This window comes from Arachis stenosperma, chromosome 4 (assembly GCF_014773155.1).
Source record: "Arachis stenosperma cultivar V10309 chromosome 4, arast.V10309.gnm1.PFL2, whole genome shotgun sequence".
NCBI classification, from domain to species: domain Eukaryota; kingdom Viridiplantae; phylum Streptophyta; class Magnoliopsida; order Fabales; family Fabaceae; genus Arachis; species Arachis stenosperma.
Genome location: NC_080380.1, coordinates 146,640,742 through 146,658,227, shown reverse-complemented (window position 1 = coordinate 146,658,227; position 17,486 = coordinate 146,640,742). Strand labels below are relative to the sequence as shown.

At 25.4% G+C, this 17,486-nt stretch overlaps 2 protein-coding genes across 2 annotated transcripts; both read left to right on the top strand.

Moving 5' to 3' along the window:
- Positions 1-307: 307 nt before the first annotated feature.
- Positions 308-8,616, top strand: LOC130976343 (protein DOWNY MILDEW RESISTANCE 6-like). The gene is made up of 4 exons (XM_057901191.1): positions 308-625; positions 4,484-4,734; positions 6,450-6,774; positions 8,034-8,616. Exons 1-4 carry the CDS (start codon positions 398-400, stop codon positions 8,271-8,273), a joined length of 1,044 nt encoding a protein of 347 aa, XP_057757174.1. The 5' UTR covers positions 308-397; the 3' UTR covers positions 8,274-8,616.
- Positions 8,617-11,096: 2,480 nt separating this feature from the next.
- On the top strand, positions 11,097-15,969 carry LOC130976463 (protein DOWNY MILDEW RESISTANCE 6-like). The gene is made up of 4 exons (XM_057901339.1): positions 11,097-11,376; positions 12,237-12,487; positions 13,994-14,315; positions 15,601-15,969. The coding sequence occupies exons 1-4, from the start codon at positions 11,131-11,133 to the stop codon at positions 15,832-15,834; spliced, it is 1,053 nt and encodes a 350-aa protein (XP_057757322.1). The 5' UTR covers positions 11,097-11,130; the 3' UTR covers positions 15,835-15,969.
- Positions 15,970-17,486: the final 1,517 nt, after the last annotated feature.

Sequence of the window (17,486 nt, the reverse complement as noted above, 5' to 3'; positions counted from 1 at the left end):
ACTTATTTTCACCTGTAACTGAAGTTTAACATTAAATACACACTCTCTCTTATAATATATTATGATACACTACTATATGACATTTAATTTATATAAGTGTTATAATATAACTACTGTATTTCCAATTTGTATATTACATAGAGTCTTACAGACACACATGTTCTATATAGTGACTATCGAATTAAACATATATATTATTGACTTAATTAATAATAACATTAAAAATAAAATAAATATTTGCAAGATTCGCATCTCTCTCTGTATATATAGAAGTTATAATCCTTCAGACATAAAGTCCGAAGCCATACATATATATTATTATAGCAAGAAATTAAGGCGAATAGCTTGAGGGAATTAAACTCTTATTTATTGCTAATAGGGTTTAATTAATTTATATATGGAAGCCATGGATGAGATGCTCCTAGCTAATTGGGTTAATCTTCATCATTCTTCCATAAACGTGCCCTCATCTTACTTGCAACCACCGGAAACTAGACCAGGTACACTCTTCATCTCTTCCGGTAACACCATTCCGGTCATCGATCTTGGGGGACATCATCATCAACATCATGCTGACATCATAAACCAAATTTTGAAAGCTTCTGAGGAGTATGGATTTTTCCAGGTATATATACATACATGCATTTCTTTAATTTAATTTCCTCTCTACCGTGTATCTAATTATTCTATATATTTATTATATTGATTAATTAAACTATTATTTTTATCCGTAAGAATTTTCAAGACTAAAAAATTTAGCCATGAATGAAACTAATTTTATATTTATAAAATATATTTTCTATAAACAAAATTATTTGAGTGTTGATTTTGTTCATAGGCACATTTGTTACCCTTTTGAAAGTTTTATACGTAAAAATGTTAATTTATTTATTTTTTGTGAATATATACAACGTTAATTTTATTTTATAAATAAATTTTTAATGTTCTAAATTTTATAAATAGAAATAATAGATTATATAATTAATACAAATTTAACTAAATTAGATTAGTTTAATGATTAATTCATTAGTTTATTTAAATAAATGTCAAAAATTTAAATTTTGCGTTAAGGTATGGTTGGGAGGAAGGGTGGGTAACGTTTGAGCAAGACTTTAAGGTTCTTCACAATCAAACCCACTTGCTCACACATTACCTCCAGATCAGACACAGGGGTAGTGATCGAGGCCATCGCTTCCACTAGAATCATGAGGGTGGATGTCCATTCTCTCACTTATGATTTTTTGGTAGATGCCTTTTTTTTATTTCTTTTTTTATAAATAAAGTCTTTCTTGAAGAGCTGGGGCTCTATCCTTAGAGATATCATCCACAGTGGATGGTTCCGGAACTGGGGGCTTGTTTAGGTCGAGGGGTGGCGTGGGAAAGGGGCATTCGACCACGGGCTTACATACAGTAACTTATTCACTAATAATAAACTTTAAATAGAGTTCATCACCACAACAAATTAAAGTTTAGAACCGTAAAAAAAAAAAAATAGTTAATACAAACTTTAAGCAAAAATAGAACCTATAGCTATTGATGAATAGCTAGCTTTTATGATAGATACAAGATCCCTCTTTCAAGTTTTTTTTTCTTTTTTCTTTTTTCCCCTAACTCAGAATTAAGTACGTAGTAACGCATGGCTTCATGGAACAAGCAAGTTAGAAATATTTCATACTAAGCATACACACATACGACATAGTACAACTTACTTTCATAATTAATTCAACATCTCATCGATCAAGTCATGATCAGAAGGAGAGAGGCTCAATTAATGTCAATTCAAGTTGGAGAAGAGTAATTTAATTTTACTAATTTTATATATACCAAATAGAAAGAGAAGAGAAATAACATTCATATAATTTGTTTTCTAATGTATCAACTTGTTCAAATTAAATAACCAATTATTTTAATGAAATGGTGCCTTTATTTTCATACGTGGTAAAAAGTATGGCTAGGTGGTATCTTAATTAGGGGAGCAGGTAAGTTATATTGCATCATATTCCGGTGGTCGCATTAAAAGGTATGATAATAAATGATAGTAATATATATCTATTAATTTCACGTTCAAACTACATACAAATATTAATCAATTACAGGAAAAAATTAAAATAATATTAATTTCTCTAAAAATATGGCTAAATGATATTGTATTATTCTAACCACAATTTCATGTGTATTTTGCTCTAAATGGTATTAGAGTATAAATAATATTACAAATCCAAATTTTTTTATTAATCAAATCTAATTAAATTAGTCCGATTTAACATAACAAAAATTTAATTATAGTTAATATTATTTTAAATTTTATTGTTTAAATTAATTAAATCTAATTCATAAGAGAATTTAGATGTGTAACATTATTCTTAAAATATTTAGAGTAAATTAGATATTAGAGTATAATATTAGTGAATCAAATTAATATAGTTAAAGGTTAGTATAGTAGGTATAGATAGTTATTGTTAGTATTATAATTAAAATTATCAGTATAAATATGCATGCATACCAATTATTACATGAGATGAAGAAATTTAATAAACACATTTCTTTCAATTTATGTCTTAATAACTTGGTATTAAAAGTAATTTATTTTTTACAGTTTTTTTAGTGTCTTTTTCTTTCGTTTTGATCATTCTTTAGATATTATTTCTTGTAAATCATCACATTCTTTTATTCTTGTTTTTTTCAAATTCAATGGAAGAAATTTTGCCACCTAACTCTTTTGTATATTTCGTTCTATTATCGTTGTTTTTCTGCTTCGTTTCATCAAGCCTCTATTATTTTTTGTCTTCACCAATCGACCTATCCTTGCTATCACATTATTGCGAGTCCAACGCACTCAAAACCACCACTATCAGAGGTTACACACGTCTATACACACTTCCAAAAGACTGTTGTCTCCATCTCTCCATCAGCTTTCTAAATTTATTATCTATTATCACATCTGTTTAGACGATCAACGATTTTGATTTTATTTCGTCTATACTATTCTATCAGAGTACTAAATAAATGATTCTGATCTTGCTAACAATGATTACTTGCAAACCAATAGATCTAGATTCAACCCGTTTTCTAATCCGTGTTTTCTGACGTCATTTTTCCACTGACTCAGCAATCTGACGTGTCATATCCTCCTCTCTTGTACTGTCATGTGTTAGTGCATTGCTGAAGTGACATCTAATGTGTCAGTTGACATGGCACTCTATGATCTTTAAGTCAGATGGATGTAAAAATTTTTTTTCAACGGTGACTAGAAAAAGAAAGTCTACATAAAACCTCTTTTAGAATATCTTTGTTTTTCTAATAAAGTTTGTCATCTTTGCAAGGCACTCTATGGTTGTAAGCAAGTTTTTCGAGAATTGTTTGAAAAGTTTAATTTAATAATACTGTCTACAAATTCGGTTTCACTTGCAGTTCTCATGATAATGCTTTTTTCATTTGCAAGAGTGACAAGGGTATTGTTCTCCTATTATTATATGTTGAAAACATGATCATTACTGGAGATGATGTTGATGACATGACTGATCTTAAAGCAAGCTTTCACAACCACTTTGAAATGAAAAACTTTGGATCACTTAGTTATTTTCTTGGTCTTAAAGCTATCTCGTCAAATGATAATATCTATCTTTCTCAAGCAAAGTATGCATATGATCTTCTTGCTAGGGCTGTGATAATTGATAGTCACACAAAATCTACTCCTCTTGAGCCTAATGCTCGATTTACTCCTATGGATGGAATTGGTTTGGATAATTTCACTCTCTATAGGCAGTTGGTTGATGGTCTTGTCTACCTAACTATTACTCGACCAAATTTTGCCTAGGTTGTTTATGTTAGCAATTTTTCTCGGCACCACGTACTACTTATTATAGTATTGTTCTTGGGATTCTTTGCTATATTAAAGGTACTATGTTTTAGAGTCTTCATTTTTTTGCTCAATTTTCTTTAACCCTTCAAGCATATTCTGATGTTGATTGGGATGATGATCTATTCCACTTATCACTATTCTACTACAGATTATTATTTGTTTCTTGACGACTCTCTAATTTCTCGGTGTGCTAAAAAATAAACTTTTACTGTTCGATCAAGCATAGAAACAGAATATCATGCTCTAGCTGATGTTTTTGCTAAATCATTATAATTTGTTGACTTCTTGAAAATTTGAAAACTATATAATCATTTTTTTACTAATTTTTATTGTGATAACAGAAATGTTATTCAAATTGTCCATAATAATATTTTTTATGAATACGCCAAATATATTGAAAATGATTGTCATTTTGTATAACAACTATTTTTTATTGGTGTTATTTGTCTAGTTGAAATTGGGATTATAGATTAGACAACTGATATTTTTACCAAATCTCATTATCTTACATATTTTTATAATCTAGTATTCAAATTCAAAATAATCTCTTTAACTCCCATTTGAATTTAAGAGAGTATATCTATATAATGGCTAATTAATCCAAATCCATGTGTGAAGTAGGTTATCAATCATGGAGTTAGCAGAGATTTAATGGATGATGTGCTAAACATATTTAAAGAATTTCATTCCATGCCATCAAAGGAGAAGTTAAATGAGTGCTCAAAGGACCCAAATAGAAGTTGCAAACTCTACACAAGTGGCGAGAACCACAGAAGAGATGCTGTTCATTATTGGAAGGACACATTAACACATCCTTGTCCTCCTTCAGGAGAATACATGAAATATTGGCCTAATAAACCATCAAATTACCGGTAATTAAATTTTAATAAACTTCCATATTTCACACTTATCACAATTACTATACTAACTACTATATGCACCTAATATAAAATTTAATTGGGACCTTATAAATTTTGATTTTTTGTTTGTTTCTATCATTAGTTTGCTTTTATAAATGGATTAATTCAAATACTAACATGATTATTATATGCCTAATAGCAATAATCAAAACGTAAGTTTTATATTTTTTTAGAATAAAAGTTACTTATATATATGATAATCTGTTTATAAGTTTAAATTTTTCAATTTTCGATTATTATATGATTTTATTCTTTTTAACAAACATACTTGATTATTGTAAGAATGTCCCAAAGATTTTCTCAAATAACACTTCTTTTATTGTCATATTTTATTTGGGTATTCACTTTGGAAGAAAAGTTTTAGACTTTTAGTATCTTCCTGTCTTTGACGTGATCAATTTCATTACTTTGGATCTGATGATGGTGATTTTATGTGTTTAAATTGATTACGGCTGCATATAATAATATTATAATATATAAAATTAAAATTTATTGCTTGCATCATAAGAAAACTTGAATCGCATCACAGTCATCGCTCACAATAGATAGGATGACAGTGAAATGGTGTAGAAATTAACGTGAACATCATTTAAAAAATCCAGCCCGATATATTAATTAAATTTTCCACAAGGTTAATCAATTACTTAGATACTATAACTTTGAATTAATATACACATCGCCTATATCATAATCAACCCCCTCCTCATAAAACATTAATAATTGAATGGTACGGTCCACATACAATATTAAAAGTTGGGATCAATTTTACTTCTATCTTAAGTTATGTTTTTATTTCTAATTTATTTCTAAATTCTTATGGGAAAAATATAATTGTTGTAGAGAAAATATAAGAAAGTTATGTTTTTAGGTTTTCACTTTTTTTTAGGAAGTTACTCACATAAGAACATTTAAAACGTTATTTTTTAAAAATATTTTTAGTAGTTTAAATTCAACACATATAATTAATTAAACTATGTTATTTTTATTAAAGTTAGATCAAATAAATTGATTTGGCCAAAAAATTGATAAATTATATCTTAAATCGGTCTAAAATAATATTTTTTAATAAAAAATAACTACAATATTCATATTATAAAAAATAACTAAAATACTCTTATTATTATTATTATTATTATTATTATTATTATTATTATTATTATTATATATATATATATATATATATATATATTTCAGAACCCTAAATTCTAACTCTTCTCTTTTTTCTATGCCATTATAAGGTTAAGATTTAGGGTTTGCAATATATATATAATAGAAGTATTATAGTTATTTTTTATAATAAAATTATTATAATTAATTTTTATAAAAAAATATTAATTTAGATCAGTTCAAAGTTTGATTTACCGATTTTTTGGCTAAATTAATTTGTCTGATTTAATTTTGACAAAAATAACACAATTTAATTGATTATATTAATTTTAATTATTAAAAAATATCTTTTAAAAAAGATATTTTAACCATTTTTATTTAAGTAGCTCCTTTTTTTATTAGAAGCACCAAAGTTCGTATGAGTATGCATAGAACAAATCGCAATTTTTATTTTAAGCATAATTTTTATCGCAAATAAGACACATGGACATTCTAAGAAAGAAAAAATCCTTTTAAATTCAAAATACTAAAAACAAAATTAAAATTTGGCATTTTTTCAGCAAGGTTGTTGGGAAATATACCGAGGAAGTGAGAAAACTAGGACTCAAAATTTTGGAGATGTTATGTGAAGGATTAGGGATTAGGAAAGAATATTTCTTAAGTGGTGGACTAAGTGAAAATCCTTCATTGGTTGTTCATCATTATCCTCCATGCCCTGATCCAACTCTAACATTGGGATTAGCGAAACACCGTGACCCTTCCATTATCACAATTCTGCTTCAAGACAAAAACGTTCGTGGACTTCAAGTTCTCAAGGATCATGAATGGTTTGGTGTTGATCCTATTCCCTATGCTTTTGTTGTTAACATTGGCCTCCTTTTACAGGTAATTTTTTTTTTCAATTAACGTTTCTTTTATAAATTTTAGTTTTCAATTTTCCTTATTTTGCTAATTTTGGGTAGCTTTCTTCAATATAATATTGTTCTACCCACTTCCTAGTTTTTTTTTTTTTTTTTTTTTTTTGCCCCTAAGTTTCGTTATGATCATATTTTTATAATACAGGGTCTAACTTCGAACTCAATATGCTATTTAACCCATATAAATTTAAGTCTCGCCAACATAATGTTAGCTCTTACTATGCTAAATTTGTATGTGATTAATTTTTTTGTTAAATTATTTTTTCTAAAAACTTAAATTAATAGGAGTGATACATAAATAATTATATGTCTAATTAATTATATGAACTTTTGCACAAATCTTTTTTTATTTGTTTTATGATAATTTTTTTAAGTTAATAAAAATTAAATTCTAAATTTTTAAGTTATAAAAGTTCTAATATTATATATTATATTAATATTAAAATTGAGCGAGTCTAAGGCCATTCATCAAAAACTAATAAATTGGTTAACCAATTAAAAAAAACTTAATCAAATTTTAAATAATCGATTTTTTAAAATGATTCATAAATTATAACCAATTTTAAAAAGAGTTTAACGGAATTCATAAAAATGGGTTTTTAAGCTGGTTCAATGATTTGGAATTTTAAATTTAATTTTTTAATTAGTCATTAATATTTAAAAGTGTGAATTAAAGTATGTTGTTAGATTATTAGACTAAAGAAATTAGATTGATATCTAAATAGTAAAAAACAATAAATTCTAACGATTCTCTAATATTTCTTATAAATATGTTATAATTTTAAACCAGTGTTATAATAAGCAAAAGAATTAAATTGATTTTTTAAAATGTCAAAGTTCAGTTTAAATTTAATTTTTTATAAAACCAGTTTTTAAATAGAAAACCGGCTTTTTTAAAAAAAAAATTGGTTTCAAAATGAAAACTCGATTTTTAAACGAAAAAAAAATCAATTTAATTTATTAACCTAAACCAATTTTTTTATTAACTAAAAATAGGTTTGTTTTTTTATTAACCTTAATTATATATACCGCTAAACTTAATTCAACTACTCCAAAAATTAATTTATAATAGTAAAAAATGTTTCATATTTATAAACTAACTAGAGAACTTATTCTTATTAACTACTCTACCACTCTTCTATCTTATTCTAGAAAATGTTATTAAATTACATTCTTCCTCAAATAACTGAAATTAATTAAACAACGTTTTTGTTTACTGATACCCAGATAATTAGTAATGGAAGGTTGATTGGTGCGGAACACCGGGTTGTGACAAATTTAAGGAATGCACGAACATCTGTTGCTTATTTCATGAACCCATCAAAAGAAAGCATCATAGAACCTGCAAATGATTTATTGGTCAATGGAACCACCCAACAAACTATATACAAATCCTTGTCATATGAAGAGTTTCGTAAAAATTTCTTCCACAAGGGTCCCAAATTTGAATCAGAGTTACACAACTAGTTTTGCCTCTTAATTAAGAAGTGTCTCTCAACATATATAAAGTGAAAATTCAGGTGCAGTCGACTTCACGTAAAGTTGTACCTGAGAGTCGTTAGATGATTTGACTGATTTGACTAAATTTTCATATAACGGCTCTGAAGTATCAACTTCATGTGAAGTCAACTTTACCTGAGTTTTCATTCATATATAATCCAAATTCATGTGTGATCTCTATGTAGGTATTCCCTGTTCATTTTTTAGGAGAAGTATATGCAAATTTTGATATACTCATACTATATATACTTACCATATATACTAGCTAATCGTTTTGTGTAAACTTCTATGGTGTGTTTGTAATATAATATAAGTTGATGAGCTTTGAAATTGATCATGAGAAATTTGATTATTGGTAAATGTTATAACACACTTTATCATATAAGCTAAATTTGATTATGATGATGCACACATTTGCAAAATTATTTTATTATATTATTATGTAATTAAATATTATTATTTTTATGATGATTTGCGTATTGAAAAACTATCTACATGTATCTCATTTTAATAAGAAGTTTAGTGGCGAAAAAATTTCCAGTACGAGGATGTTTAATAATGAAAAAAGAATAAGATGTTTTATTATCCGTTTTAATAGTTCGTCTCAATTATAAAAATTTATACATGTAATATATATTAATTAAAAAAATATAAAAAATTAACTTTTAATTAGTTAATATTAATCCATTTTAATGTTTGAATTTTAATTATAAAATAATTTAAAAAATAGTTAGTTGATGTTGGTTTTTAAAAAATTGGTTATTTAACATTACCTTAATTAAAATTAATGACTAAAATTACTGGAAGACCAGTATTTTTAAAACATTTAAAAAATTTTAAAAAATTTAATAATTCAGTGCATCAAAATTAAATTCAAAATAAAATTCGAATATTAGTAGTTCAATATCGAAACTAAATAAAATAAAAAAAATTCTCTAAAGTGATAATGTTAGTAAAGGAATAAAGTGATATTTTAATCACTTTTAAATTTATAATATTTATTATTTATAAGTCTCATTATCTTAATCCAAGAGTGACGATTAATAATATAAATTAACTCATTTTTTTCTTTAAAAAATAGATCAAATTAAGGTTAATAAACAATCCATGATGAATCCCTAAATAGGGCTTTGATGAAATCTTTCACCTCAATCATCGTAATTGACATGCAATTTTTTTTCCCTTCATGATATGCCTTTGGGTAACATATATACTTTTCATGCATAAAGAAAGTTTACAAAAGGATAGGCAACATGTTGTCATCATTTTTGTGCTGAAAATCATTGTTCCATATCCCCTCTTGGATTTGCTTTTGTTGTTAGCTCTAGAAGTTTGAGAAGACAAGGAATAATACCGTGGATTCCTCGAATGACAGTTGAAAAACTTTAAACTTAAAATAATGTTAAAAAATATATATGGAACTTTACCAAACCCGCAAGTTGTCGGTTACTTTTTAGAATGAATTATTGTTACAATTCGTTCACAATCATTGATAAATAAGTTATGTTCATAATGATCATCATTATTGTATGAATTATATATATTATTAAGAATTACGATTCTCATTCATAAATATTCTTAACTACAAAGGCTGTGCCCAGCTAATTATATCAGAATGATGATGATGATTATGTACCCTTTTTTTTTCATTTAATTTTGGTATATAGTACCGTATAGTATATACGAAGAAGAAAGTTTTAAAATAATTATTATCCAATTTTATATATGTAACTTGTACAAGGTTAAGGCTGCGTTTATTTCTGAAAACAGGATAAAACAAGACACTGAGAACAAGATATAAAGGATAGAGATACAAAATTTTGTGTTCTTGTATTTTGTTTGATGATAAATTAGAACAAATTATAAAAAATTAATTTATTCTCATTTTTTATTTAAAAAATTTGAGACAAAAAATATAATAATAAAAAATATAATTATGAAAAATTAATAAGAATAAAAAATAAAAAATAAATTGTGTCTTTTATTAATGTTTTTATATTTTTTTCAGTCAAAATAGATATAAAATATACTAATTCAATATCTCTAAATACATTATTTTTATTTATATCTTTTTTATCAAACACAATTTTATATTTTTGTATTCCCATTTCAATTTTTTAATCTATAAACCAACGTAGCCTAATTTCTCAAAATAAAGTCAGCTGTGCATCCACATGCATCAATTCTCTTAATTAGGAGAAAAAGAAAAAGATAGGCCAAACTATTTCCTCCAATTTTATTATTTACTAATAATATTATATTATTTTAATGCATTGATTCTTTTTAATTTCAATAATTGGTTGAATTAACTTGTCAATTGATAACAATGTAATTCTATCATTTTTTATAATATTTATTTATAATTATTTTGAAATAAAGTTCAAACAAACCATTCATCATTTTTCAGCAATAAAATATCTATTTCTCATAATGGCAATATGGTTTTTTTCTTTTTTGGGGTAGAGATAATCACAATGTGATTAATTATTATAAATTCAATTAATTGATAAATAATTTTGATAACAATTATTTATTGAAGCAGATCATGATGGTGAGGTGGTGGCCTTATAATTTTAATATATAGACTTTAAAGTCTTAAAATTATAAGTCAAAGTGTACATACTTTTATGTATATGATAAACTTTCCCACATGGCAACCAACACATATATTATTAATTATATATTAAGTGACGCCTTTAACTTTTTAATAGTCAAGAATTTCATCTTTCATACATAATAATTATAATGTGGTCTTTTATTTTATATTTTTTTATTTTTCGTCAATCCATATATTAAGGGATACAAGCAAGAATTAAACTTCTCAATGCATGCTTCACACAATATTATTGGTGCACAAATTCAGGAGAACATGGATCAAATGCTTGTATCTAGCTGGTTTCATCTTCATTCCTCAGTGCCCTTATCCTATGTGCAACCACCGGAAAGTAGACCCGGCACGGCTGTTGTTGCTTCCGGCAAGACAATTCCGGTGGTGGATCTCGGAGTCCATGATCATGTTGAAGTTCTTGGTCAAATTTTGAGAGCTTCCGAGCAATATGGATTTTTTCAGGTTTAATTTATTGTATTCAAGATTATTGCCAATAAATTGCCACTTTCTAGTTTACATAATATTTTCTCTCTTCTTGAATAATCTCACATATATGTATTTGGAGTGGATGTTTAATTTAGCTTAAATTTTGGAGAAGTAGTGTTGCTTTATTTATAACTTATAAGCTTGATTTTTATTTGCATTATTGTTGGTGTAAGGTTTATTTTTTATCTATTTTTTACATTATGGACACAAATAGTCAAATATATCATTTTTTCCAGTGTAAAATTATTTTCATAACTGTGAAAAAAATTACATTTGACTATATAAAACTTTGCTTATAAATATATAACTGCGATATTGTCACAAAATCCCTCCAAAACCGCCGCTATTTGTCCCTGGTGGTGTAGTGAAATATGAGGGCTTAGCCACATGCTTCATTTTTTGTGATGACAAAAAAATAAAAAGTTTAATTATTTTGTTGATCTTTATAATTTTATTAAATTTATAATTAAGTTTTTATATTTTTTTTTAAATAAGTTCTTATACTATTTTAAATTTTGTAATTAATCATTTTTAATGTAAAAAAAAATTAGAGTTAACTAAATATTTTTTTAAAATTGAATGTATCCATAATTAAGAATTTAATTAAATTTTTAACTATATATTTTTAAAAAAATATTTTATTAATTTAAATATTTTTAATATAAAAATAACCTAATTATAAAATTAAAAATAGTATAAAAATTAAATTAAAAAATATAAAAATCTAATTATAAATTTAGTAAAACTATATGAACGAGTTGAATAATTAAACAAAAAAAATGTGCATATTAATTTGTTTATTAAGATGAAAGTAATGGATTTGATTTTGTAATTAGGTTATCAACCATGGAGTTTGTAATGAGTTGATAGAGGATACAATAAATGTATTGAAGGAATTCCACGGCATGCCAGCAGAGGAAAAGATGAGAGAAAGTTCGAAGGATCCAAATGGAAGCTGCAAACTGTATTCAAGCCGTGAGATTAATAACAAAGATGCCATTCAGTTTTGGAGGGATACTTTGAGACACCTTTGTCCACCTTCTCGTCAATTCATTCACTTTTGGCCTCAAAAGCCTTCAACATATCGGTATATCATTCATTTCTTCTTTTTATTAAACACCAATTTTTTATTTCATCAAACATCCAAATTATTCCTCAAAAACTTTTTATATCAAATACGTTGGTCTCTAATAAATTATTTTTGAGAATTCTTCAAGAATTATTCTCATGAGATAGATTAATTTTTTTATTATTTAAAATAAAAATTAATTTATCTTATAATAATATTTTTTTGATCTAATTATCTTATAATAAAAATGTTAAAGACTTATATTTGGTTGAAAGTGACGAAAAACCTAATTTCTTAAACGGAAATAATTTTTAAACATTTTTAAAAAATAAAAACTTATCGTACACTAAATTGTTTGATCTAAAATTTTTTAAAAATTAATTTAAATATTTAATTAATCTTTTATTTTCACTACCTCCCATCCATCGATGGTGATGCGGAAGGAGAATTAGAAATAAGACTTTCACCTTAATTAAAAAATAACAAAAACATTATTAATAGTAGGTTTTGCTAATTTATTAACCTAGAATTAATATTAATAGTATTCTTAGAAATTTAGTTATCAATATATGGTTCGAGCTTAAATTCTAGGTTTGAAGGTTTGGTTTTGGTAGCTTGATGATCGAAATGATGATGACGATATGATGTCATTTACTTGTTTTGAATTTCTATTTCTCACGAAATGAAATTTTATTTAATATATTCTCTTTGAGGTCACATTTAAGTGAATATAAATTGCAGAACCTTCACATCAATCACTATATATTCATATGAATCCTTCGATTCGTATCAGATATGCTTTCATTATTGTGGAATTTGATGTATTGGTTGACAATGATTTAATTTTATTATTTTTCCTAATGGCTGATTGTTCTGTTTAAATATCATATCATATATCACAAATCAAATTTCTTATTCCATTTCACTCTTTCTAGAAACGCAACCAATTTTAATTTTAGAATTGTTTCCACTTTTCTCAACAATAACAATGAAATTTCCTCAATTTCATTAAGTGTTAGCTGAACAAGAAAAAATAATATTTTGGTTATAGTGCGTAATATTATTTCCATAACATATATTTTTTTGTTTAATTATTCTATCTTTTCTATAATTTCACTAAATTTATAATTAGATTCTTATATTTTTTTCTTTTTAATTAGGTCTCTATACTATTTTTAATTTTATAATTAAGTCTAGTATAAAAATTGTTAGAGTTACTAAATATTTTTTCGTAAATTGAAAGTATTCATAATTAAAAATCTAATTAGATCTTTGGCCACATATTTTTTAAGCGAAATATTATATTAATTTTAACATTTTTTATATGAAAATGACCTAATTACAAAATTAAAAACAGTATGACGACTTAATTAAAAAAAAATATAGTAATCTAATTGAAAATTTGATGAAATTATAGAGACCAACAGAATAATTAAACATATATTTTTATAATAATTACTAACTAAATTAAACTCTTAAATGAATTAATGATTGGAATTAACAAAAAATTGTGGATTATGACAGTGAAGTAGTTGAGAGATATACAGAAGAAATGAGAAAATTGGGAGAGAAAATATTGGAGGTGTTATGTGAAGGGCTAGGACTTGATAGAGAATATTGCAATGGTGGACTTAGTGAAAGTCCATTATTGCTAACTCATCATTACCCTCCATGCCCAGAACCAAGTTTAACATTGGGAGCTCCAAAGCATAGGGACCCTACCCTTCTTACCATTCTTCTTCAAGAGAAAGATATAAATGCACTTCAAGTTTTCAAAGATGGGGAATGGATTGGAGTTGAACCAATTCCAAATGCTTTTGTAGTTAACATTGGACTTCTCTTACAGGTATATATTATATTCATTTCTCTAACTATTTCTTGTTATCTTTGTATTTAATTTTAAAATAATATTTTAATTATTTTTAAATTATATCTTTTATGTAAAGTGAAAATTCAAGTCCAATCAACTTCACATTAAATTCATGTGAAGTCGACTACACTTGAATTATTCTACCTTTACGCAATTCTAAATACAAAAATAATAGTAACATGATAAACCACCATGTTAATTATTCGGCAGGTTATCTTTTGTCTATCCTTGCTAACTTTTATTTCTTCTCTCAAGTTTGATGCTGATAGAATTGGTATTTATACAGTAGTTTCGGTGTAATTAATTTCTTTAAAATTTTAAGCCTCTTAAAATAAAAAACATAACAAATTAGTTATTAATTTGATATACAATTTTTAAATTAATAATTTGTAATTTATTTTATTTACATATGTACTTTTTATGAAAGGGTCATTCTAGTATTATTATTCTACGGTAATTATAGTAATTATATTGTTTTAAAAAGTGTTGTTAAAATTAAAATAATAATTTTTTATTATTAAATAATACTTTTAAAAAAGTATTGCTTAAAAAAATTGTAACTAAAATAAAAAATATATAATTTTAATTTTAACATACAACAATTGTATATATAATCACGGTAATATAGTTATACTAAAATCTACCTTTATAAAATTATTTTTTTTATTTTAAACTAATAAAAAATATATAAATAATTAAATATCTATCACGCTTCTCATGTAAAAACTTTTTTATGGTTTATTGCAAGAATTTATATAGATTTTTTTATTTGTCTTGTTCCAAATTTAATTTTTTTATTTGTCTTGTTCTAATTTTTTTTAAAATCAAACACAATTTTAAATTTTTGAGTTATATAAAAACTTCATCATGTAATAAAATTATTTATTTAAAATATAAATTTGATTTTAGAGATTATGAATTGGAATTTATGTAAGATAAATTTGTGTCAATCTTTAGTTCTGTATTTTAAGTTTTATTGATAGCAAATTGTTTTTATCCTTTTTTTAAGTTTAGGTTTTATATGGATCCGATTTTCAATCGGTCTAGATCTGATATTATTATAGACTAAAAATAATGAAGTTTTATTAGATTTATGATCGGATAAGAATCTTAAAAATAGACTCGATCTATATTTAAAATTAGATAAGATTAAGACGAATCCGATTTTACTCGGTTCATAAAAGATCGCACAATAAAAAAGTTTGTTAACTACTAATTATTTTTTGGTTCTAGTAATAATTGAAAGTTTTGATATGTGTAGATAATTAGCAATGGAAGGTTGATCGGCGCAGAACATCGTGTTGTAACAAACTGTGAGAGGGCAAGAACCACCGTGGCCTATTTCATCCGTCCAACAAATGAAACGATTATTGAACCTGCAAAGGCTTTGACAACTCTCCATCCCCCAATCTACAAATCCATAACATATTCAGACTTCTTAACAATTTTCATGACCAAGGGTCCAGACATTGAACCTCAATTATTACTCCCTTAATTAATAAGCTTTGCTTCAATCTGGACACCCTAATTGTGTTTGCATGCATATATATGAGTATATAATAATATCTTTGATAATTAAGTTATTGGAGAATTGAGTGTTTGCCAGCACTACTTATTAACATCAGGTTGTGACCATTATTATAACATATAATATACCCCTTCCAAAATTTTTCTATAGTTCTTGAAATTAATCTCCAATTAACCTTGCTTAATTTCCAAATATAATAAGTTAAAAATGTTTGACAATTTAAAACAACTCAAAGAATATATTGGTATTACTAGGGGTGTAAGTTATCGAACCAAACCGAAATTTATCTCAAAAATGAGCCGAAATTTACAACAACCGAATAAAAAACTTAAAAAATCGATTTTTTTGTTTTTTTTAATTAAACCGATCGGTTCGGTTCGATTTTTGATTGGCTCGACAGAAATCGAATCGAACTGAACCGAACCGAAAAAGTGACTTAGTAATGCATTGAAATGGAAATTTTAGACTTAACAAATGTGTTTGTTTTATGTTTAGTTGTTGAAATGAGTTAAAATTGTGTTGAATTTGAATTTGAATGTAATATAATGTTATTTCAGCTTATTGATTGTTTTGAACATCATTTTACTGGAATTAATTTTCTATTAGTTATGATTTTAAAAAAATGACCAAATCAAACAGCTTTCAATTTGGTTCGATTTGGTTTGGTTGTTGCACAGACAGCAAACCGATTAGTTAATACTTTGTAAAAATCGAACAAATCGATTCAGTTAGTTTTTTGTCCAAAACTGAACCAAACCGAACCAATAACACCCCTAGATACTACTATATCTTAAAATTTTGGTAATGTGTAATATTAATAATCACATTTTAATTTCTTGTCAAATTAAGTAATTAATTAATTAATTATTAAATAAATTAAATTAGTATTAGAAAAATTTAACTTAAAAAATTTACAATACTTAATGCCACCACGAATAGACAAAATCAAATTCATCTTTAAATTAGTTTATTACGTCATACTTTAAAATTTTTATTTTTAAGAAAAGCAGTTAATTAATGCAAATATATATGTACACAGAATATTTTTCATATCTTAATTAAAGAAAACATATTTAAAAATAATTTTGAGATATGAAATTTAAAACAATTCATACAAGATAAACTCATAAAATACGTATAGTCTAAACTCTAAACCAATGTTTCAATTGATGGAGCAAAATATCAATATCAAGCAAATGCAAGTCGCCATAGTATAATAATATAAATTAATCTTTTCATGAAATGAAAAATTTTAATACACTTCGTTTCAAACACCAGGAAAGACGCCAATTCAAATTAAAAAAAAAATACTAAAGTATATTTTATATAAATAAGCTAAGCTTTATCCAATAATGAAATGAATTCTTAGTACTTTCAGAAGCGAAAGGGTGGAAGTGATTTCCATTGTCCTAATCTGATCTCTTTCTCACCAATCAAATTAGTTGTCAAAATTTATTATTTTATTCAAAATGGAACATTCTCGTTATAGTTGTCATTAATAATTTGTCAAGGTCTTGTTCTCAGTCAAAATCACACAACTCTATTGGTACTTGGTAGGTCCATAAGTTTAATTGTATTATATATATATTATTCCTCTACGTAATTTAATCAATTAATTA